Genomic DNA, 24,855 nt, shown 5'->3' on the forward strand with positions numbered 1-24,855 from the left:
TGTAATGTTTAAAAAATATATATGATTATTACAGAGTTTTTGTGAAGTTAAGGTGACAAAGATCTATGAGGCAATATTTGATTAACATGACGCATCCGATTACAAATTTCAGTAAAATATGCAAAGCAATCAGAATGTATCCAGGTGAGGGTCATTCAGTGGTTGCGGCGACAAAAAAATATTGCATTGGCCATCTTTTACATGTCAATTTTTATTTTTTATTATATTGCTTGTTAACCTTTACAAAATGTGAAACTGAATGCTTTGAATGTTAAAATAGATTAGATTTTATGATAAAGACAAGAAATGGTTTTAATGAATTTAATGTTTTCGTATTAATTTGCTATACATTTTCTATTTCTTGGTCTAAACATCAGGTCAGTCTTGCAGATTGAAGCATACATCACATTTGTTTCCAATACATTTTTAAAAGCATAATAAACGGGCAATACTGATTTATATATGAAAAATTATTAAAATTTTGGTTATGTGACTGATTTGTGAGCATTGAAAATTATTTATATGCATACTATCATGGAGTAATATTTTCACAACTGCCTATGAATAAAATTTAGAGGTCATTGTTTAAAATTGTCATGTACTTGTTATATAAAATATTCTGTATTCATATAAATAAAACTTTTGTTTAATTTAAAATTTCGAAAACGTTCTATAAATACCCTTCCTCAACCCTCGCTTTATACACCTGAATCCTTTTAACGGACATGTCGGCAGGGTATATATTTATTAAAAAAATATTTCACGATATTTAAACTGTGTCAAAAAAAATAAATAAAGATCTATATTTGTTTATAATATAGAATTCTTGATCTGGAAATCCAGCTTTTGTAACAGTAAGACGATAACCGTTAATGTGGCCGATAAAAAGGTGGAATAAATATATGTAACGGTTCGTCCTTAGTGCTGTAGAAACGTTTTTCTGGTCGAGAGAAATATAAAATATAATTCTTGATTTCAAATTAATAGGAAATATAATAGGAAATAATGAATGTTACATGCAACTAGGTTTTCCATTTTAATGGTTTTTAATTCTTTAAATTAATGTCATCTATTTTTCAGGAAACAAACGAAGGATATTGAAACGAATAAAAGAAAATCACTTTACGAGAGAAACTTCTGGGATGGTGAGTCTGAATAAAACATTTTATTTCTTTTCTGTAATTCATACCATATCGTATTCCGGGTAATGTAATATAAATAATCAACAGCAATTTAAGGTCTTATTTATTTAACTTAAGTAAGAAACATATTTATCGTGAACTTAAGAAATGATCACGGAAGACATTATTTTGTGTGTGTCGACGATTTTGCATTTAATACTAAAATGTCTTTTGTTATAAAATAAATGGTCACTGCAAAAGCATGTACATTCCTTAATGGACTCGTGCTGGAGAGATATTTATTTTGATCACATTCTTGTACGGATTATAATATAATGTGGTTATTGTATAGAAACCTTACGTGTTCAAAGTCGTGAAAGTGCACCTTGCGCAAACGTTCGCCAGCACCTGCTCTTTCCTTGCATGTGGCGTTGCGTTAGTGATTTTAACTATATATAATATAATCCTTTACAAATGTTGCTTTTTGAACTTTATGTCCACGATAAACCTTTATATGGTCTATTTGTTATTCCAAGTTTCTTAATAATATATTAAATTCTATTGAAATCGTTGGGTGCCAAGTAGTAACGTACATAAACACCCACGGGTACAGACTTTGTATATAATAGTTTGAGTTGATCTTAAATATCCGTAATAAATATTTCAAAGATTTATAAAAAATCATTAATATTTTGAAGAATACTTATTCTAAGATCTCATCTCCTATTTCTTTATTTTTTTCTAGTTTCTATGACTTATATGGTTCTTTCGGTATGAGGTCCATAGTTCGTAATAAATATTTACTAAAATCAAATTAACTAGTTGGAAGAAAAACCTTGCTTCATTTCGATAAGAAATAAGTTCTTACCGTCCCAGCGGTGTTCTTCTGCACGTTCAGAAATAGTCTTTGTTCTACCGTGTTTTCTGCAACTTAGTTTGAAAATGCAGTTGCTATAAAACAGTCCTTTTTATATATACAAATTTGACAATGTCATTCTATATATTGTTTAAATAAATTTTTCAATAGTCATATATTACAAATATATATTGAGAATTAGTTTACGAATTTATTAATTTTGAAAGTTCGAATTACTCGTAAACAGTGAACAGTGTTTCAGCCAATTTATGTCCATTGATAATGATCGACGGAATTGATAGTTTGACCGGATAACTAATGATATGATGGCTATGAGACTAGCTCATGGTTATTTGAGATGAGTATCACGAGCTTCAGTTAAATTAATTGAGTTTCCTAAAGCTTGCGTGGTTGATAGTTAATTATTTAAATAACTTGAATAACTTATTCTGGTGACCACAACTATGCATTTGTATGAAGCTGATGTTTTGTTTGTTAATTAAATTTGTTAAAACAAATTTTCAACCAAAACTCTCAAATTCTATTTCCCTGCAACCAGTTTGAAAAGCTGTTGAATATGCCTAAATTAAATCAAAATATATATTCTACAATTATATATATAAAATTGTTACATAAAAATTATATAATTTTAGCATTTTGAATAAAAACTCAATAATTAATAATAATATGAATGGAATGAATCTTCAATTACGAAGTTCTCATGACCGTAAGACTGAGATATACGTTTTCATAAATATTCCAATTATAATATGTGTTCAGAAATGAATTCTCTCGAGGAAAGTAAGGTGGTCTGGAATCCTGCACGACCATTAAGGTAACGACCGCGACCTGCCGTCTGCTTTTATTGTTCCGGTACTACAATTAAACAGCGTTTTACGTTTGATTGGCAATGATTATACTCGTACACTCTTATGCTCTTTAAATAAATATCATGTATAAAGAAATTTCAAACCACAATTTCTTACAACGTTCCTTTGTTTGAGTACATAAAGCACAAAATTCTAGGTTCAGAATAAATTTAATACGAAGTTAGAAATAGACTTACAATTAAAAAGTTTGAGACAAAGGAGGTTGCATTACTTCATCAATAGATTAAACAGTTCTTAGAGACTCCTTTCAGTTTGCCCGCATACGATCACAAACCCAAAAAAATATCACTTTTATTATAACTCATTTTGTTTCATTCATAACTTTATTGTTTAAATCCTTATTTAAAATTGTTATTGTATTTTTTTTATATATGTACAAACGTACAGTCGTATCTTAAGGAACTGATTTGAAAATGAGGTGAGGTGACCTTAAGATTTGAACGAAAGATATTGATGTTAGTGTATGGAAGGTAGTATAAGATAAAACTGATTATATAATACATGTCACTCGAGAAAGTTAATTTAGTTTTGAAAGTGAAATCGATTGAACCTTCTTTCACTTATCCATTTCATAGATCAGTTCTAGTTGTACTTGAATAATCTATGAATTCAATCATAATAAATAGTTGTTACACGTTTAGTTACTGAGTGATATCAAAAGGTAGAGTATCTCATTTTTATAAAAATTTACTATTTTATTTATAAAATTCGGATTCTTAACTAGATTCACACGGTTAAATATTGTACTATATAAAAATAAGAATCAAGAATTATTGTAATAAGGTAATAATGGTGCTCATAATCCATGTGATATAATATGGTAGTTTAAAAAGGGGAAACTTAAAAAAATGTGCAAACAAGTCGGCAAACACGTCGGAGTGGTTTAAAGGCCGCGTCCGGATTGCGAGGGGCGGCGGAGGCAGCATTCCATCCTGCGCTGCCACGGCGACGACATTTATGCGCATTCTCTCCTGTATTGCCTCTATATATTTAACTTTCTGGTTTGTCTCAAATGTCATTTTCTTTCAAAGGTTTAATGTAATCGTCCAAAGTAACTATAATAGGCTAAAACCTCTTTCCTAATAAGGCTTCAGGCCTCGACCCTGACTTTAGCGATTGCGATTTGTTATCTGTTTACGTATTGTCGGCTTCACATGCCACTGTTTGATGTTAATGTAAGCTTTAAAAGTACGTTTTATTATTTTTATTTATTTCCACAAGGATTTAAAATGTTTTTTTCTATAATATCAGAAAAAATATAAACTTCGCATAAAAGGCACAAAAACCTATTACAAAAAAGTTGTAAAAGTGCAACTTCTTGCAAGAAATTCTTGTAGTGACGGTTGAAATCACAAAGTTTAATGCTATAGGGATCCATGAGGTATTACACGGGTAGTGGGATGAGGGGAGTCGCGTGCGCAGCTCGTTCGTCCCTGCCTCGGAGCAACGCCCCCGTCAAGGGCGGCGACGCGGACGCTGCAAAATTCTGCAAGTCCGAACCGATTCAGTGCAACGCGCCCCGCCGCGGCGGATCGCACGTTGTTATCTCGTTGTCTGACCGCCGGCGCCACACATGTCCAGTCCACGTTAAATAACAGTAATTTCGGTGTTTAATTTAAAAGTTTCGCATGCTTAACGTGATGTTTCATGAAATCGATAAAAATTTTTGTGATCAGCTTTTGTTCTCGTTGAAGTGACAATGTGTACGTTGTTTTTTTTAAGACGAAAGTAAACGTTTTATGAATGGATGTATACCCGAAACAGGTTTGGTAAATGGAAGTGTAGTGTTATGAATTTAAAATGACGTTTAATTTGGGATCCCCGCTTTTCACTTTGGTGCCTCGGCGCTCCATGTCGCTCATAGGTAATATGCCATTTATTTAGATATATATATATTTAATTGCAAAGAGTTTACACTTTGTTACTAACTTACCACTTTTTTTGTGTGGCACAAAAAAAACTACACTGCACAAAATCTAATAAGAAACTAGTAAGAACAATGAAAGTTTCCGAAAAAAGTAAAATTATAGCACATTTCCTTTTGATGTTTGCCATTTTCAAAATTATGATTAATATAGAATTGGCTAAATAGGATGACGAGCAGTGACTAAGATAGTATCCTACTTGGATCATCAACAATATACGTAAATCGATACGTCAGCCCAGCATAACATTTTTACTAATACAAATATAAGCTTTAAAGAAAAGCAACAGTCAAAAAATTTACTATTTTTACCAAAGAATTTTAGTTTTTTAATTCCTAGAATCCAAAATGAATCACGTAAAAAAGGATCTTCGGAACCTGTTACGACTTGAAAGAGATAAATGACTTTGAAGGATGAGAGAGTTTCCGTTTTACTACTGATTCAGATCTTAATAAAATCTACATGTTAATAAATTTTTATGGTCTCACGATATCTAAAAAAGTACTTAATGAATTATACAATTCAATTCATTAAAAGGCCAAGGGATTACAGTGCAAATGGAGATTTCTCTCTAAAATGAAAGATATTGTCGATTGCTGAACTAATAGTTTTAAATCAGAAGAAAAAATTTAAAGTTTCTACATTTTACAGCATATAACTGCGAATGATTTCATATCTTTTGTTAATTAATATAAAAAATCGTTCTTAAAATTTTATTTACATTAAATATAGAAAAGTTCGACATAAAATATTTTAGTCTTATTTAGTACATTTACATCGAATGAGAGATCTGATCCGTATATAATCAGTTCAGTATAGAATATAGAAGTACATCGCAGCGGGGTCGGCTTTCTGGTACCAACAAAAAGACAACTTATTTTATCAAGATAAATTTCTAGTTTATTTGTTTTAAGTATTATATTATTTTTTATTATAGATGCTATGATGTATTAAAGTTAACATCGTTGGGAATAAAAAAAAATTAAATGTAAGTGGAGAGAGTAGGAACGTTAAAAAAGAAATTATGTACAAAGGTTATTCATATATATTATAACAGTTTAGTAGAACTTAGCCATGGACATATGTGAAAACTAAAAATATATATGTATATGTTTATCCCGTTCCCCCACACAATTTCCCCCAAAATTTGTATTGACCTCTGTTTTTAATAGGGCAATAAGAACAAAGATTTATAAACGGGCGCTGAAATTATCCTACAACCCATAATTTTATTTAGATACGAAACCCTGGACATATTGGTTAATATTTCTCAAAATCTGATAACACCAGTTTTTCTATAGTAAAATTATTAAATAATATCAGATTACTTGTCAATGTGGGTGTCCGACTTCCTAAGCACATTATGCAGCATATACGGCGTGATAGATCCTTAGATGGATGACTAATTAAAATGTTATTACAGATATCCCAATTTTTTTTCTAAGCAAAGTGTTTCAATGCTCTTGGTAAGGACATACAATTGTTTTAAACAATATCGAATGGGAGTACTTACTACACTTGTACAAATATGCTAAAGCGTGCCATCTCTGTTTAAAAGCATACAAATGACGTTAATAATATGTTAACAGTGCATAAAATATTTTTTTTACCAGTATAAGTTTGATTATTCTTCCGTTAGTTGACTGTAATTCGTTATGTATAATAAACAATTTATTATTATGGATACGAAATCTTACAGCGTAATAAGAATTAGACATAGCCGTTATTTGCAACCAATAGTAGAAGAAGGTATTTTTAATTTTGTTATGTAGTAATTTTTGACCTTTAGTGGTCCAAGAATTGTGAAATTCAAATATTTCGTTCACGGATATATCATTTATTAGGTAATTTTTTTAACCAGAAATTTGTAATCTTAAATATTATAATTTTATATTTCAGATCGAGTTAATAGAAGTGATGCCGAAGACAAAAGCCTTTCTAATGATGAAACTCCATTGCCTTCTTGTCCTCGACAACCTCCTGATGGAGTAGAGACACCTTCTGATGTTGTTGAAAAAGTCCCAGACCTACCTACAAGATTACCTCCAACTACTTGGATAAGTACTCGCTCTAGATACTCATATGCATCTCGGACTCAAGACGCCAGAAGTGAAGCAAGTGTTAAAGATAAAATTGCGATGTTCTCTGTTGACCTCGCTGCGTCATCAGATCGATTGGATAAATGTGGTACGTTACCGGTCAGATCACATTCAACAGTAAGAAAAAATGCGCCTTCTTTTAAAAATGATTACACAGAGATATCATCCTTGGATCGACGTCTTACAAAGTCTCAAGATAATTTGGATGAGACACCTCGCTCATATAAACGGAACTTAGACAGACCTGAGGTACTTGGGGCTTTGGAAAACTCACATATCGAAAAGAAAGGTTATAGGTCAAAGCCATCAGATATGTTCGGTAAACCCTTATTCTATGGGAGTACGACAACTTTGCCTACAAATATATCATCTAATAAATCTATTTATCATGCACGTAGTATAAGTGATGATAACAGCAACAAAAACTCTGCTTCACATAAATCTAATCTCGAGTATTTGATAGAGCAAAGAAAGAAGTCAATGTCAAAATTGCGTGGTTTAGTAATACCTGAAGTTCAAGCCCCTATTGTAGACTTGCCTGAAATTAAGGTCAAGGATCCACCACCAAAAACTTTACTTCATAATTTCTCACAGATTCAAACAACAAAAGAAAGTAAAAGCGGTTCTAAAAATCCCTTATTTGTGTCAGAAAATAAGTGGAATACCAGCTTTTTAACAAATAATATACCGAAATATTCACCAGCATTCAAACGAAAATTTCTACAAGTTTATACGCCTTCTCTATCGAAGGAAACAACTCCAGAGAGAAAATTGCCTTCAAAGGTAGACACAAATGAAAGAATTATAAACAATTATAACAATTCTTTTTCGTCTAAACCTGCTAGGATTACACAAGAATACCCGAAACCCACGAACAAGTCAACGCAATTGTTAAATAAAGAATTCTATAAAATTAACTCCAATGATAAAAATAATGATTTTAAAAATTATGAAATCCGAATTTGCACTACTACAGATGTTGTGGATAGTGATAACGATTCTGCCATGAGTTCTACTCAATCAAGCTATCGTTCTTCAGCTTCTTCACCTATGCATAATATGGACCACTTAGAGTCAGATAGCTCACGATTGTCTCCCAAACTTTCACACTACAATACGTATTCCATAGTAAAGACAGAAATCCCGAATAAGTTACTACCTATCTCTCAAAAGAACTATGAGGAATATAGCAAAAGAAAAGTTTGCCGATCTATGTCTTCGGACACAAATATTTCCCTTAGTTCTTCTGCAGGTTCTGCTGCTACATCAGGATCACAAGCAAGTTGTAGCTCTCTTGAAAGTTCTGTGGCTGACTCAGATAAGAGAAAAGTTTCAACAATATATAATGTGGATACAATAAATCGAAGAAACATTGTAGCTTCTTCAAAGTGTAGAAGCGGAAGAGATGTAACGCTTACGTCCCCAGTTATTGAAACTAAGTTCTCGCATGAGTCCTACAACAGATCTCCTAGTCCAACACACAAACCGTCTGATCGCCTTTCGACGCTCACATCAACAGTGAGCGCTGTAGCGAATAAAGGTGAAAACAGACGACGAAATAAAAAAATTGTTTCTGATTCTGATTCTGATAATGAAGAAAATATCAGACAGCGCAAACCTGACTATAAGAATACAAGATTAAAACGTAATTCTAGTACAACGAATAAAAATAATAAATATAGTGACAATGTCCAGGTAACAGAAGTAATAGAAAAGGAATCTGTTTTAAAAGAAAAAGTTTCAAAAGGAAAAGATTGTAATAACGAAATTCAGGATAATCAGAAAGATTTAGACAAAAATAAATCTGAACTAATCAACACTACGGGTCTTACGAAAATTGAAAAGGACAAAGAAAAAAGAAATGGAATTACACCCAAAAAAGACGTTCCTGTAAAGTTGCAAAATGTTAAGCCTGTATCTATCCCTGTGATAAATTCTAATAATGTGCAAGAGAAACCAGTGAAGGTGACTACACAAGTAATACGTCTTATAAAGGGAGCTGGTTCTGGGGTTGGTCTTATATTAGCCGGTGGAATCGATTGTGAGGCTAAGGATGTAACAGTGAGTATTTTGCAGAAACAAATGTGTACATGAATGTATTGTTAAATGTTTAAATATACTAATAAACTTTGAATATTAAAGGTACATCGTGTGCTAGAGGATAGTATAGCAGCAAAAGCTGGGATCAAGAGGGGATCAAAAATTCAAAGTATAAACGGCAATGCTATGAGCGGAATGACCCACGCTCAGTCCGTAAAGGTGTTAAAGGTGATTACTAAATAATGAACTATAATTGTAATTTAACTTATTTAGTCTGGGTTAAAAGTAAAAAAAGTCATATTTGTTTTATTAATTGTAAATTAAATATCGACTTACAGGAACAGCGTTCAGAAGTCATCATAGAAATAGAACTTCCGGATAACAGAAATCTTAAAGACTGCGGCTCTCAACATTGTAAGTATCTTTTAATTTTGAATTATTTAATAATTTTTCAAAAGAATGATTAAAATGAGTCTAAAATTGTGTAACAGCGGAGTCGAAAGGGCAACAGGGAATGGACGGAACAAAATTCCGCAACAATTCAGGCCGTTCAATTGTGACTGTTATATTAGAAAAAGCCGGGGGTGGTGCTGGATTGGGTTTTGGCCTAGATGGAGGAAGAGATTCTCCTCAAGGAGACAAACCTTTGACTATAAAAAAACTGTTCGCCGGTATGATTATCTTTTATATCAAGTTTTATATCGAGAATGAAATCTTTAATGTAATATATAATGTGCTCTTGACTTATCAAATATGAATATGTATTGCAGGAGGTGCGGCTGCTCAAAGTGGGAAAGTTTTGGTTGGCGCAGAACTGCTCTCTGCTGGTGGGCAAGCTATGGAGGGATTTACTCGTACTCAAGCGTGGGCTGCTCTTAAAGCCTTACCAGCCGGTCAAGTGACTTTAGTGTTAAGGAACCCGTAACATTAAACCAGCGGCATTCATAATTTTTGTAACATTTTTTCAAACGACAAGTCATACTCGTATATTCTTAAAAACATTGTTCTTAATATATTTTGAGTTTATTAGCTTTGAGATTATTCGACTAAAGATCAGTTATACAGCTTTAGTCAGCATTTTAGCAAGACAACATGTACATAGTATGTAATATTTTAAAACGCGTATCGGCTGTATGTACGCTACAAAGACTGTCATTCATTTTATATAATTTATTACTGTGAATAATATTAAACTAGTCTCGATGGCACATGTTGCGACGTTGTTATTTTAAGTCTGTTATTGTGAAATAGTCATGTTTTGGTGTTTATTTTGTTATTCCGGCAGAAAAACTAGAAGTGTGCCATTATGAATTAAAAAGAGTACAATCATCACTTCTGTGCATAAAATATAGTGCGCGATTTATAAAATAATGGAACCAATTTGTAATTAAGTTAAAAAAAATTATAATATTTATTTTACAATTCGATTTTTTTAATAATTTTTGACGTATTAAATATGAATGTGACAGTAATTGATGTTTCCCGAATTCATATTTTTAAATGTTCAAATATGTCAATAATAATTTTCCTTTTTTTTCTGTAAACAGAATAACCTTATTTAATTACTTGCCATTTATTTTTCTAATACAGCCCTATCTTACCATTATTATATTTATAAAATTTAAGTTTTATTTCTGTAAATAGCTTTTTCGTTATAATCGCTAATGATTATTCACTTATTTTTTAGATGCTTTATTATTAAACTAATAATTTTACATTGCATATTTCAACACTGTTAATCAACATATATTTTTTATCCTGCAGTATGTTTATTAAATAAATTTTGCATACTATAATTGTACCAATGTTGTTTTCTTTACCCTATGATTGAATGAAAACAAAGTTAACATTAGTCTCAATTGAAATATTCGTTCACTTTTCTAACAGATTGTTATTTCGGTAAAAGTTAAGTTGTGGTTTTAATTATTTTTAACAAATGTCATGAAGGTCTATTGCTATATTTAAATTAAAAAAAATACCGATTCATCACACGAACATGTAAAAACGTAATCGTTACTTTGAATAACGTTTAACAAATGGCGAGGAGGAATCAAAATTAACTGTCAATCACTCATCTGCAAGTTACTTGTGTCCAATATCAGAGGCTTTGAGATTGATTGTGAAAAAATTTTTTGTTATTTGTTTTAAATAACAACAGATATTTTTTATTCCATAAGTAAATGCAGTCAGAGGTTGTTTGTATACGTTATTTGTTATATATCTATACCATAACGCATTTATTTATATTTCTACATAATATTCAATAAATGTAAATATTATATTATTTTATATATACTATTCGTTACGTATCTTTTGGTAAGATTTTTAACTTATAAATATGTTAGGTAAATGTTAAAAAACATGCAAATGTAATAAAGAAAAATATACTTCATATAACCTTTTATTACAAAATGCAAAAAAAATTTCTGTTGCTAGTACATTTTTATGAGAATAATTAAATTTGTAGCTATTTTAGCATTGAACAATTGTAATTTTAAACTATTACAAAACAGATAGCGGTAATTTTGAGTAATTACAAATGTTCATAATAAGCTATTTAAGATATAATTTAAGTGGCCGGAGTCTTTCTTAAGGGGATGTTTCGTTGTAGTTGATTTTATTTTTTTAAGAATTTTATTTAATTCAAGCAATGAAATGTTAATATCATAAACTTACGTTAGATCGATACATTTATATTCTATTCAATCGTATCACTCACAATAGAATTAAATTTTTAATAATTTCTCATATCAACCTTAAATAATTTAAATGCATTTTAGTAATAATTACAATTAACACTTATATATACATATAACTATATATCTATTTGGCGTCATACCCACATACAAAATCCAATTAAAGAGGTACAATATATTTTATGCGTGTTTCTATTACCTAATTTTTTTTATATAAAAAATAAATAGATAACTAACTTACACTTTCTAATGTCCCAATCCGAATTATAGTATCACAGTTATATTTTTTTGTGTTGTTCCAGATGATTTTCAGATAATGTACATATTTAAAACCTTTCTTGATTTTTAAGTACCCATATCAAAACTACTTAAAAAAATATTGTACGTAATTAAATATAAGAAATTAGGAAATTATGAAAGAATTTAATCTTAAACTATATATTTTATAAGTTAGTACAACGATAGTAATAGACGATCTTAACCAAATTAGTATGAAGCAATTTGGAAACAAATTTAGCTGAATGGTCAAAGAATACAAGACAAAATACATTATAAAAATACGAGTATACACATATACATATAATCGAAAACCTCATAGCGTAGAAACGGTTAATAAGTTCACTATTATTTACAAAATAATAGTATAAAACGAAAAATATCTGTACAAAGCACAGCATGACACCGCTATTGCATTTTTCATTGATAGTAATGAATACAAACACTACGCTACTTAGTATCGATGTCAGTTTTAATACATTAAAAACAATTACAATGTTGAGTAATTGGTGAGGTTTGGCGCCTGAAGCGGATCTCCGCAGCAGGCGCACGGCAGTCAGCGAGTTGGAGCACGTCTTGTTACTTTTAGCAACACCGGTCCCGCACGCACGTCCTTAAACAGCCTTATAGCTTCGCTGTGAGTTAAACCAGCCGTAACACGACCGTTAACTGAAAGAACCTCGTCCCCTGGAAGAGCAATTGACACTTTAGTTTTAGGTCAGGTGTTTGCTGTAAAGACAATTTAAAGTTTCAAAAGTTTACAAATAGGGTGTATTAAAATATTATTAATATATGAATATGAAACACATTATTCTTTAATTAAATCTATTGAGCGACCACGTTCGTGTGTTATATTCTAAATTTACCTTCTCGAAGTAGTCCAGACTCAGCGGCTTGGCCGTTATTAAATATAGTTTTTACAAATATGCCCATGTCCCCACGAGGTGAATCACGTCCGCCTACGATGCTGAACCCGAGTCCTTTACCTCCAGCTGATTTGGTGAAACGCACCTGGAATGTATATAGTTATGCTATAATTAGTTATTTTAGAATCATCATTCAAAGTAGGTATGCAACATGCAGGACGACAAAAGTGTCACTATCATACATTTTTAGGTAGGATACAGAGAAGAACAATAACTATTATTATATGTAAAACTTTACTTTTATATAAATTTAACTATAAAATCTTATCTTAGCGTAAAAGTCAATTAAAATAAGTGCAGGTGATTAAATGCAAAAGTGATAAAATCGTAGTTATATTGAAATCACTGACAGGAAAAATATCACAACTATAGAGAAGGATATTTATCTTTCTATTCCTGCTCCTGAATTACTTTTCTATAAAAACTAATAATTATGTCTCTTCAAAATAAATAAATACCTCAAAGGTATTTGAATCTCGGGGTTCAGGAGCTGGCGGTCGTTTAATTATTTTCTGCGGGGATGTAGGAGCCGGAGGAGGGCGTGGAGCTCGTGGAGTAGTGCTAACTCTTAACTCAGCTACACAATTTCTTAATTGTTGAATAGGTTCTTGACGAACCTGTACACGGGGTAGTCGATAAGGCTCTTCCCATAGTCTCTCAGTAGGTTCTGGGGTGAGACGATTATAGCCATTTTTGAATTTAGGATCTATTTCTACGTTTTCGCTATATGGTCGACTTCTTATCTCTTTGTGCGGTTTCCTTCTTTCAGGCGTGTAGTTATAATCAACAACGTCTCGACTTTCATCTTCTTGAGATATAAGTGGTGCTCGATCTCTAGGTACATCTTTAGGTCTATACACATTAGGGGAGCTACATCGTCTGCGAACTGTAGCCTCTCTGTGAGACATTGGTGACGAGGGAGACCGAGTTGTACTTGGACTAGGAACATAAAAAGTTGCTGGTTGTTGCGGTTGAGGTGGTGTAAGCACGTCATGGGCGGAAAGAGCACGTCTTCTTAATCCTCCTCCTAATTTCCCGAGCGCTCTGAGCAAGTCCGGTGCTCCGCTGGTGACACGTAAAGAAGCGGTTGTGTAAACTTTACCACGATGTCTAAATGAGAGTTTTGATGGGGGTGGAGGTGAACATTGTGGTTGAGGTCGCGGTGGTGATGGAGAACATCGTACGGGACTTGCTTCACGATTGCCAGATCCAGGCCGTAGTCGGGAACACCTACGTCGTAACTTTCTCCATCTCTGCGACAAGTTGGCATTCCAGCTTTCTTCTGAAATCACGAATAAGATGACATAATTATTTACAACTTAGTGGCCATCGTTTTAACCGGTTTTTCATGTTAGTAACTTTCAACGACATTTTGATACTAAGGAGGTCAAGATTATAAATATTAAATAAACTTGATAAATTTATTATTGGTAAACCTGTATAAAGTTCAATCACATGTTTACTGATAAAATCATGCCTTGAATTATTAAAACGTTAAATCAAATAGTGTCATAAGGCTGACTTAAATGAAAATCAATAATCATTAAGAACTGATTTTGATCTTTAAAGTATTTTTACTTCGCCATAGCATGAATTGTATACCTTTTTTGTTACTATCAGCATCAGATGCGTAGTCATGTGTCCGTTGTTGCTGCGCCGGCGGCGTGGCTGGCGCGGCAAAGCTATGTCGCAGTGGCGTCATCCGAAGCAGGCGGGGACGATCGCCACCACGCGACCCCCATGCTGGGGCACCCATATTACTGAAATGATCAATGACATATTAAGCAAACGTGTAATCCTAAGATATGGTTAAATCCTAAATCTTTATGGAAATCAATGATAAATTCTCTATTGAAATTCAAAGGCTCAAACAAATTTATGTTATTAATGAGTTATAAATCTTTATCTGAAAATGGAACAAATATTCAAAGTTGAATAAATGTAATAACTTTATCCATAATTCTTATCGTAAAACGGTAAAGTAACCAGCCACCAACTCACTCGCTAATAGGGTTAAGTACCTCTTATCTTTTAATGTTTTTGGCGAAGATAACGAAATTCTACGTAGTGTCATTTGACATCAAATCGCTTATGTCGAAATCTTTTAAGAAATTTAAAGAAAAAATTAATTGAAATTTCACTATTTTGTACTTGTTTTGTAAATTTTATGGTTGCATATGAAATAAAAAATAGGGTTAGCAAGTAAGCTAAGTTAGTAACACAGCCTTATAAATCTGAAAATAGGTTATGATTCAACGTAGACCGTTTAATGCATTCATATATAAAGAAGTCGCTGTGCAGTGGTCAAGTGACCATACTAAGATCGACCACCAGGTTGACACCCACTCGGTGTGGGTTTAGGTCAAGCAAACAGCTAACATCCGGCGATCAGTGTGTCTATACCAGTTATACTCTAATTGCTTTGCATTCATGTTCATGATATTTTATCTTAGTAAGGTCTACCGTTGTTATTTTATACATTCACGTCTCTCTTGTCTTTGCCATACAATTAAGTCTATTTCAAATTAAGTTATTTTTAAAGCTTTAACCAACGTTTGTTGTGTTACATACTATTATTTTTGCAACAATTCAAGGAAGAGACATCGTATGTTATATATAAAATAAATTAACTCAAAGTACGTTTTATGCGCCGAAGCGTTGCGGATATCCGGCCGAGAAGCGGCGGCATATATCTCATACAAAGCGAGCTCATTATCCTATACATAGCTTTTTATACGTCTGATTTTAAAATTAAGAACATCATCAGGCAATGGGCTTTAAGCATCGCGTGCTCGGAATAATAACGTCTGGAATGTTTCAAGTGTTCGCTTTATTAGTATTTAATGCTAGTAGTCATTAAGTGTAGTAACCGATATATGGGAACAGTTAAGCAGACATTCAAATTACTAAAATAGAAAACTATGTATTAAGAATTTTAACTAAGTGTATTTAGAAACATCACACAAACAAATACTTTCATGTCACAATAAGTTTTACATGACATGTAATGCTTATGTTCTCTTTGAATTCATTCTTAAGTTTATACGGTAAAAGTAGCTGGCTACATGAGATAAATTGGCGCAAACGATATAAATTGGATTAAAGAAGTTTAAATAGGGCAGTACATGAATGTGTTATGTTTCGTAGAGCAACGTCCGCCATTAATAATAATCTTATCAGCATTGTTGTTAGCCAAAAGATATTGGTCTCCGGGGATGAATAAACACGAGAGTGTAATTAAATTCCGGCATCTCCGATCAGGGGCGATCGCTATCCCCACAGACTACTCTGCGGTCAAATGACAATGGGGAGAGAAAGATATATTGCACTGGCATTCCTTGCCCCTAGTAAAATACCATTTTGGCAGTGAATAACACAGGAAATCCATTTGTTGTTATAATATTCTTATTTATTGCTTTGCAAATTAAATACGGAAAATAAATATTAATATATACGTGTACAGTTATGAGAACTATGGTTGTTTGGCATCTGAAAGTATCACTAATTCGTCGTTTAGTCCCGTTGTGAACCGAATGCGGAGGCTCGTGGTCACTGCTCTTCCGGCTATGTTGTGATGTCTAGCTTTTTTAATATCTAGGATATAAAAAATTATATACATTATCGATTTATATGCATTGAAGGAATATATATAAAAAAATATTCTTACAGAATTAATAAGATAAAAACTAGATTTAGTGAATTAAATATGATATTTTAAAAACATACTTTGATGCAAATAAGTAGTTTCTTTTTTCTTTAATTTGGTGTAATTGAATTGATTATCAAATAAATATAATATACTTGAAACAGTTATTGATAATTTTATGATCCGTTTTTTTTTAGTTGCAGATTTTTATCGTATTATTTAATTTGATAATTTTTCTCACGTTCCAAGTTCATTTGCCTGGTTCGTTTTCAATCGTGTGAAATAATTTGAAACAAATTTACCGTTATTTGTGCATCTATTATCAGCAGTTGAAGGGCGTAAGTTTAGTAATTACGATTATTAGTAAGTATTACTTGAGAATGGAAGTTCTATTTAAGTTTGTATTAGAACTGTATTGTAATTTAAGGTCAATAATACCGTCTGTTAGAAAAAAGGCGCTCATTATAACTCAAATAGAATTCAAAATGAAGTTCAACTTTCCGTGTCGTCAATCGTCATTATAATTTTAATGATTACACATATTTTTTCTATTGTCATTGTATAGAGCAAACGATTGTCTTTGTTTAAAACTGTTAAAGGATTGGTACATAAATATTCTCATTATATAAAAGCAAATAAAAAGTTGACTATAAATTTTAATATGGTTAAACAAAAGTTATCTTGCGGTTAAGAAGCAAAAACATTAATTATTTTAAGTAAACGTGGTTGTTATTGCCTTATTGTAGCATACTAATTTTAGCATAGTAATGCGGTTTGTGATAGACTTGTTACATTGTGTTAGGATTAGCGTCATAAATAATAAATTATGAATTAAACCATTGTAACTAATATCTAAAACTATACTGTATTCACCACTATATCAAATTTGGTAAGGTTTTTTATCGAATAAAAGTAAAAGATTCAGTATTCTTTTGTTAAAAGGCGACCAAGCAACATACGGCAATGGTTGATGATAAGTATTCGCAGCCTACTGGTTTTGCTATACTGATAGAGCGATTTTTGACGTTAATCAGCAAGGTTCTTTGGGTGGGAAAGAAGAGGACTGAGGGCTTTCAGCAATCATCAAGTAACTGTTCTTTTAATGAGATAGCATGAGACACGCAGTTCACATATTGAACTTGAACTCACCGATGAGATTCAATTAACAAAGAACTATTAACGTAATAAAGATTTGTTTTCTATAATAAAATTCATAAATTTTAGACTTTTCATAATATCAAGGCGAATGTTTTAAATATTGAACACCTTCTATGACGTGATGAACAAAAAGATTAAAAATTGTAATAAGTTTAAAACAAAAATCCATATCTCTTAGAGCCGGTATATTTTTATTTCCAATTTATTGATGTGTTAATTCTACAAGGTTTTGTAAACATGCTGTACAAATAAGTAAGACAAATGTAAAATGTGTTAATGTTGTCAATTATGTAACGAACGTGTTTTATACGCTTAATAAATCGTAGCAGCCGAGGTTACAAAATAGACAGCAGAAAGGGTTGCGTTCAGCCCTGAGGGTTAAGACGCCTAGAGGCTTTAATCACGGCGGCGTCGGAAGCAGTGGAGAGAAAAGGATTTTTCATTATTACCAACAAGAGTTCATTGACCTTGAATAATTCAGTTACTATATTATTAGACGTTCAACAACTAACAACAAAACTTTTTTTTTTTTAATCTTTATGGTTAGAGTTGCAAACTATTGCTAGAATTTGGTATTGTATTTGCAACAAAATCATGAATTCTACCTGGGTTTTAAAGGTCATTTTATTGAGATGGAAATGTTGAAATATATATAATAATCAATGGAAATTGTTATTATAGTTACTTTATATAGCAGATCAGAAGTGGTATTGTTCTATCGGAATTTGTGTTGCATGTAACGGGTTCGTGCTTATGCAGCGCCCACACTTATTAACAAAACTTAGATTTATGCGTAACTATGGAGGCAATAGTGCCGCCATGGAATGTGACCCGACTCAGATTGTTGCTTACACCTTGAACCGGACACCTTATTATATAATAAATTATTGTTTATAAATTTTAAGGCATATAATTTGTTTTATCTTGTAAAATCTATCGTTAAGCCAATATTTTTAAAAAGTTTCCATTATATTAAACTTTTACTATATTATTCGAAGTTAAGTTAAAACTAAGATAAAAAAAAATAAGTTACTTATATATTAATGCTATTAATCAGATATTTATTCAATTAAAATATTTATGGTAAATAAATCTGAAAAAACAAAGATTTATCAGTCATTAAAAGGCCTGACTTTGATCCATATACATAATACCTAGTTATAAGATTTTCACTATTGCGAAGTGATTCTCAAACATGCCCAACCTATATTGTTCATATATTTTGAATAACTCATTAAAGTTAATAACAAAAGTTCCTAAATTAGTATATTCTTCAGTGCTTGTGTTATAGTTTGAGAATAACTGGGACAAATACGGTACCGTTGTCACGGCAGATTCAACTGTTCACAGTGTTGTTTACCATTAAATTAAGAAACTTCTCATCATCAATGCTCTAGATCTCATCCGATGGATCTGGGAAATTGCTTCTTATACTCTATTATGTTGTTTATTCTTTATAAAAAGTTTCTCAAGAGAAATTTTTGTTCTGGTTCTATACGAATAGTGGGTTTCTATTAATATGAAGTTGAAAAAGGATTATTGTTATAAGGTTAAGGTTAAGGTTATTTTATATATTTATCATGATTGGGACTTAAGCATTTTTTTGTGTGTTCATTGCAATGTCTCAATTAGTAGTATCTAATGAAATTATAATAATTGTATCTCATTAATTGACTTAATTGAATTGATTTGTATTTTTTAAAATAAGCATCTGATTTTCATCGTGAAGATGACTGATCTCAGCCGAGGTTTGAAGTTTTTCTAGAATAGGACTAAGATAAAATAATTTCCCCAAATATACTTCATAAAAACTGTAATGCAATTCAAAATGCAAAATAAAACAATTTTATATATGCATTTTGATAAAACAAAAGTAAAAAAATATATATAATTTTTGTAAGATATCTTTTTAATGAAATTGGAAAAATCCGTAATTTTTCCATATAAACAATGACATTGACACAAATAGGAAGAATCCAATAAACATCAGTCTAAAATTAATCGATTTCTGTATGTTTAGAACTAGTTTACTCGGTCACATTACATACGAACCGTTTTACGTTTCTCTTTCAACGACCTACGTTAATATTATACTGTAAGAAGACACACGAACGGAAAACTTTTAACGTTCCGTACGTATTGTGACGACGCAAACATGTTGTAAGCATACTGGTTTTAAACTACGGAGCGTGTCAAATACCTAACAACACAAAGATATTTATCATAATTATGTCAATTATTTTATTTAATATTATTGTAGGAAAAAAAAATCATCAATGTTCTTTATTTGATGATGAAACCACACACTTTGGTAAAAAGACAGTTGCGATAAACATATATAATATTAAGTAAATCAATTTAGTTAAATATTAAGCTAAAACTAAATTGTAACCTCGGCTGTGGTATTTGTACTAAAGTTCATCGTAGCAAATCATTGCTTGGTATTTAACATGATATTATTATACTACCGTGAGGAATATTAAAAAATCTAATAATTAAATCGTTACTATAGTAATTATTGTATGTTAAAGCCTATTTATATTTCAATAGTAATTTACTTAGAACGGTAAAAAATTAAATTATATAAAAGAAATACTTCAGTAAGAAATTCTACATCAATTTCCCAATCATATTTGTTTAGAAATAGGTTGTATGTAATAAGACGTTGCAATTCTTACTAATAGACGATTATGTCCAAAGACTGTTTTAAAATAGTAATAATATAATAAGATAAAAATTACCCAATTGTTGATAAACGCGTGTTCGTGAGAAAGTTATGAAATAATATTTCGATAATATTTTAATATAACTTCATTTGTTGTACTCAGTTATGGAATGGCTTAGCCGTAGAATAAGTTCAAACATTTTGAAAAACTAGTCAACATTCTTGCTTAGCACCATGTATACACGGATACTACTGTGTTGTTTAAACAGATGGCATCGTGGGATGCGTTAGGAATGCCGTGGTTTAATAAATAAAACTGACTATGTGATGTCTATTGAAGATATTATGAATGTGGGACAATGATTGAGCGTTACGTCTTCAATGATATCATTTGATATATCAAGAAGGGCATCCTTATTAATCGACTCATAGGCGATTCGAATTTTAGAATTAATTACATTAAAATGTTATAGGACACCAATTAAGCCTAACTAAGCCATATAATACAGTTTCTTAAATAAACTAAATGAAAATTATAAAAATAAGTTGATTAACTGAGTATTTAATTCAGATCTTTCGATTAAAGTTCTAGAAAAGGCATTACAAAAAGATAGGAAAAGGTTTGACAATTTTCCATTGGAACTGTAAGACGAAAATAAGACAATGTTCGCGACTGTATACCCAGGCATCGACAATTACTGGTGTAGTCTTAAAAGGAATTTTACACAAAGAGTGGTATTGTCAAGTGTCGGTTCAGGAATTCTTCATCTATTCAGCGATGTCGTTGACCGTTCATATATACACTTGACATGTTACATAAAGAAGCCATTGTCCGCAACAGCTTCATTATCTGACGTGGGAGACCCAGCAAATTTATTTTCTTGTTTATTTCCATCGTTTACGTTATCTTGACTAACTTATAACGTACGTAGTAAAGCTTTCAATCTCTTCCAACATCAATAAATATGTCGAGACTTTAGTAAAACCTCTGTTGAGGTAAAGGCATTAAAAAGGCATCTCTTAAATAATATATGGATCAGCAGTTTTATGTTTTCGTACAGAAGTTATTTATTTTTTAAGTTAAAGGTATAAATGTACTTTTTAAACATGTATATAGTTAATTTAAACACTTATTTCCAGACAAATTCATAGAATTATATATTTTTCACTATTGTATATGACGTCATAGTATATTTTATAACACCTAGTTTGTTGATTTATTTAAGCCAAGTGTAGTCTGTGGTAGGATCGTGACTTGTAAAGATAATGGAAAGGTTGCAGAATGTAGATTCATGTCAATATATTCTTGATCGTTATAGATCAAGGCCTGGCCATTATTTTGGATACGACCAAACCTCAAACATTTGCAACTTATACAATGTACGTATCTGATTATACATTTTTCCGTATAGCTGAAGCAAGTTCAAATAATTTAGGTAGAATATTGCCTGTATAATAGAGCATATAAACGCCTACTTTACAAATCTCACATATTATATTGCACATGTATATCCACATACATCATATATACGCAATAAAATTTGCTACAACTTAAATTTTGTATTAAACCTTAGCCTTAAATATTATGGCGTATATTGAATTTTGTTAACACGAAGACAAAATTTAAGAAAGATATCATAATAGTAGACTATGACGACTTGAAGCGTCTTATAAATCCTTAAAGCTAAATATTAACAACTGATTCGTTAATCTAACCCACACATTGCCTTAATTGGTAGATCATGTTTGTTGTGGTAATGACCTAACGCCTTCTGCGGAACAAGGAATAAGTTTATAAGTTTTAAAAGTATTAATAATAATAAACTGAGTCACTTGTTATAAAAATTTGTTTGGGCCAAACTTGTGTACATGTATTCTTTAGCCATTTTAATAACTGCTTGGAAAACTATCCACTAGTTCAATCCAATCAAGATAGAATCCTAAAACTGTTGAGGAGGGAAGGCATTTATATTACATTACAATTTATATTACAAGATATAACATACAGCAAAATATTTTTTTCATTATCTGACTGAATTTTGGAATATATCGTTTATCTGTTGGTAACTACACGCAAAAGTTAGGTGTTTTTAATCAGATTGTATCCGTTATGTAAACCATAAGATCATTTGCACAACAAAGGGATATTACAACAATACGATGGATTAATCGTCTAATGGATTGATGCATTACAATAGGCACCGCAATATGCATGTCGTATAGGTAATAAACTGAGGGTGTTGGATGAATGCACTACGAAGCAGCCGTCGTTTTGTTACCGCTTTTCAAGCGAAAACCACCTTTATCCAATTGGAATAAGATAATTTTGTATGTTGGAGGAATTTTGGTACAATTGTCTAGCGGACTGTGTCGAACTGTAAGGGGCCGGCTTATAAGGGGACGAAACACCCTACAGCAATGCAATGCTGCTAACAATATTTTTTATAACATTTGGTTATCAAGTTTCCAGCTGACTTCAAAATTCGTTAGGCTTTTTAATAACATTTTAATTTAAAAATGTATAGTAAACAAAGTTCAAAATAACTGTTATAATAGCTAAGCCGATATATTATTTATATTGTTCACACAAACAAGTTTTTTTGTACAATAACATACTACGTCACAAACAGATGTGACCTTAGATACGCTTTAAATTGAGAATTCAAGTAAACATTATTCATAGAATAAAATATAATTGAATAAAATAAAAAAAAAATACATAAATTGTAACCTTAATTACAACAAACCCTACATAAATAGATAATAGTTTAAAAGTCTTACCTCTGAACCGATAGCGATCAGATGCCAGTTATTTAATCCAATAGAAAAAAACTTAACCGTTCTTCTAAAATCATGCTCATTAATTCAATAGCGTTACAATTTATTGGTTACAATTCCAACACAAATGCACTCAAGTTCACGAGTATCGATCTATCACGGTTAAATGCAAGTCTACAACCACCGTCCGCACGTTCAGCCGACACGACGTTCGAATTAAAACTAACCTTAAAAATTACTCTACGCAGCGGTTGTTAAGAAATTGTTTATGTTCGGTCCAGTCATAAATAGGGTTCTGTTATGACTGGGATAGACGATCGTGAACCCGTAGTAGGAAAAGGAAAGGACTAAATACAATCGTGTTTTGAAGAATTGAATTACGTTTAAATTTTAATTGCTTACGTAGTTTTGGAATGCAGAAACGTTAGGTGTTTTGTTTTACGCTGATAATTATAATCGGTTGAATGGAAATACAATTAAAACATTAATTAATTGTATTAATAATCAAAAATATGGTATTGTTTCAGTCAATTAGAGCTACACGTTCCTTTGAATATATGATATTACTTATTAAGTTCGAATAAAGTAAAGTTATAGTTAATTAAAGTTATATCTAACTTGAAAGCAAAACAATTTTTATGCTATCAAGCTAAACGCAACGCAACAGGTACCGTAGTTTAGAATCAAAGAATATTAAGATACATGTCTATTAGAAAAAACCACAACGTGTCGTGTTTACCTGCTCCACGACCCAGGGGACCCTTTTGTGATATAAGGAACTAACTAAGAAATGATTCTGAACAGACGCAAAAGAACCTGCTTTAAATTCTTACCACTTGTTGTATGAAGATAAACTGAATAGCTGTTTATTCTTCACAAACAGATACTTGAATTTCTCAATGAATGAAGGACAAAAAGTCACATGGAGTTATTTTAAAATAGAATTCAAAATGAATACGACTTTTTAAATCGTGTAAAAGGCGATATGAGAGCAAATATTATTTTATCGCTACAAGCAAATACATCAATAACAATTTTGTTGTATGAACGTAATATTTATTTATCAATCTTTATCTTCGATGGAAGCTTTCAAGGTCTGCAGAGGATTATAAGTAGGAGTAAGTAAGTTATAGCTACCGTCTGGCGCCCGGATCGGCGTCTACAAGGCTGCTTCTACATCTTCATTACCAAGTAGATTTATTCATGACTGCATTTATATTTGATTTCAGACATCAGTCTGACACTAAAACGTTTCCCCGTATATGTAATGTTTTAATTAATTTCTTGAATCTTTTATAATCATTTATCATTGATAAAGCAATAAAATTGTTCAGATTCAACCATGACATACAAAATAAGCCGTTAATTAAAGCAACTGTACAGCTTAGTACTGTTAGGATAGTTAAAAACTATCAGCCATATCCCGAAGCTCGTTTTGCCCTACAAAACCGTATACGGTGTTTAGCCATTAATAGAAGACATAACGCTCATGCGACGCACGATGCATGCTTCCTGCGAGTGTTGAGGGCACGCCGAACTCCGCACGCGCCACGAACCTCACTGGCACAACGCATAACATTTTAAATATGTTATACAATAGAATAGGAATTAAATATTTTACAAACGTGCGATTTGTGATTTATTTTTAATAAATCACAAATCCATAAATCGTATTTTAAAATGATCAGAAAGACTTAAAATATCTTTTCGTATGCTAAAATTTTGCTTTTAATTAAGTATAATTGTATTTATACAATAGAATTTTATTATTAAGTTGAA

The 24,855-nt window shown here is 31.5% G+C and overlaps 2 protein-coding genes across 2 annotated transcripts in view; one reads left to right on the forward strand and one right to left on the reverse strand.

Annotated features, from left to right (window-relative positions):
- LOC116779110 (uncharacterized) overlaps positions 1-10,732 on the forward strand; it is a 28,420-nt gene extending 17,688 nt beyond the window's left edge. Inside the window, exons 3-8 of the mRNA XM_032673283.2 lie at positions 1,081-1,145; positions 6,692-8,952; positions 9,034-9,159; positions 9,270-9,345; positions 9,423-9,602; positions 9,702-10,732. Of these exons, the coding sequence (XP_032529174.2) occupies positions 1,081-1,145; positions 6,692-8,952; positions 9,034-9,159; positions 9,270-9,345; positions 9,423-9,602; positions 9,702-9,856 (2,863 nt within the window). The 3' untranslated portion in view covers positions 9,857-10,732. The remainder of the gene's footprint in view (positions 1-1,080; positions 1,146-6,691; positions 8,953-9,033; positions 9,160-9,269; positions 9,346-9,422; positions 9,603-9,701) is intronic.
- A 582-nt stretch (positions 10,733-11,314) lies between these two features.
- LOC116779105 (serine/arginine repetitive matrix protein 1-like) lies at positions 11,315-23,307 on the reverse strand. The gene is made up of 5 exons (XM_032673275.2): positions 23,080-23,307; positions 14,432-14,589; positions 13,288-14,111; positions 12,770-12,914; positions 11,315-12,590 (listed from the first exon to the last, which is right to left on the reverse strand). The coding sequence occupies exons 2-5, from the start codon at positions 14,583-14,585 to the stop codon at positions 12,460-12,462; spliced, it is 1,254 nt and encodes a 417-aa protein (XP_032529166.2). The 5' UTR covers positions 14,586-14,589; positions 23,080-23,307; the 3' UTR covers positions 11,315-12,459.
- Positions 23,308-24,855: the final 1,548 nt, after the last annotated feature.

This window comes from Danaus plexippus, chromosome 6, assembly GCF_018135715.1.
Source record: "Danaus plexippus chromosome 6, MEX_DaPlex, whole genome shotgun sequence".
In the NCBI taxonomy this organism is placed as follows: Eukaryota; Metazoa; Arthropoda; class Insecta; order Lepidoptera; family Nymphalidae; genus Danaus; species Danaus plexippus.

Excerpts from the sequence above, each read along its gene's own strand:
- LOC116779105 (XM_032673275.2), bottom strand. The coding sequence starts at position 14,585 with ATGGGTGCCCCAGCATGGGGGTCGCGTGGTGGCGATCGTCCCCGCCTG. Across the intron at positions 14,112-14,431 it reads TGCTGATAGTAACAAAAAAG|AAGAAAGCTGGAATGCCAAC; the intron begins GTATACAATTCA and ends TCGTGATTTCAG. Across the intron at positions 12,591-12,769 it reads GTCTGGACTACTTCGAGAAG|GGGACGAGGTTCTTTCAGTT; the intron begins GTAAATTTAGAA and ends TTGCTCTTCCAG.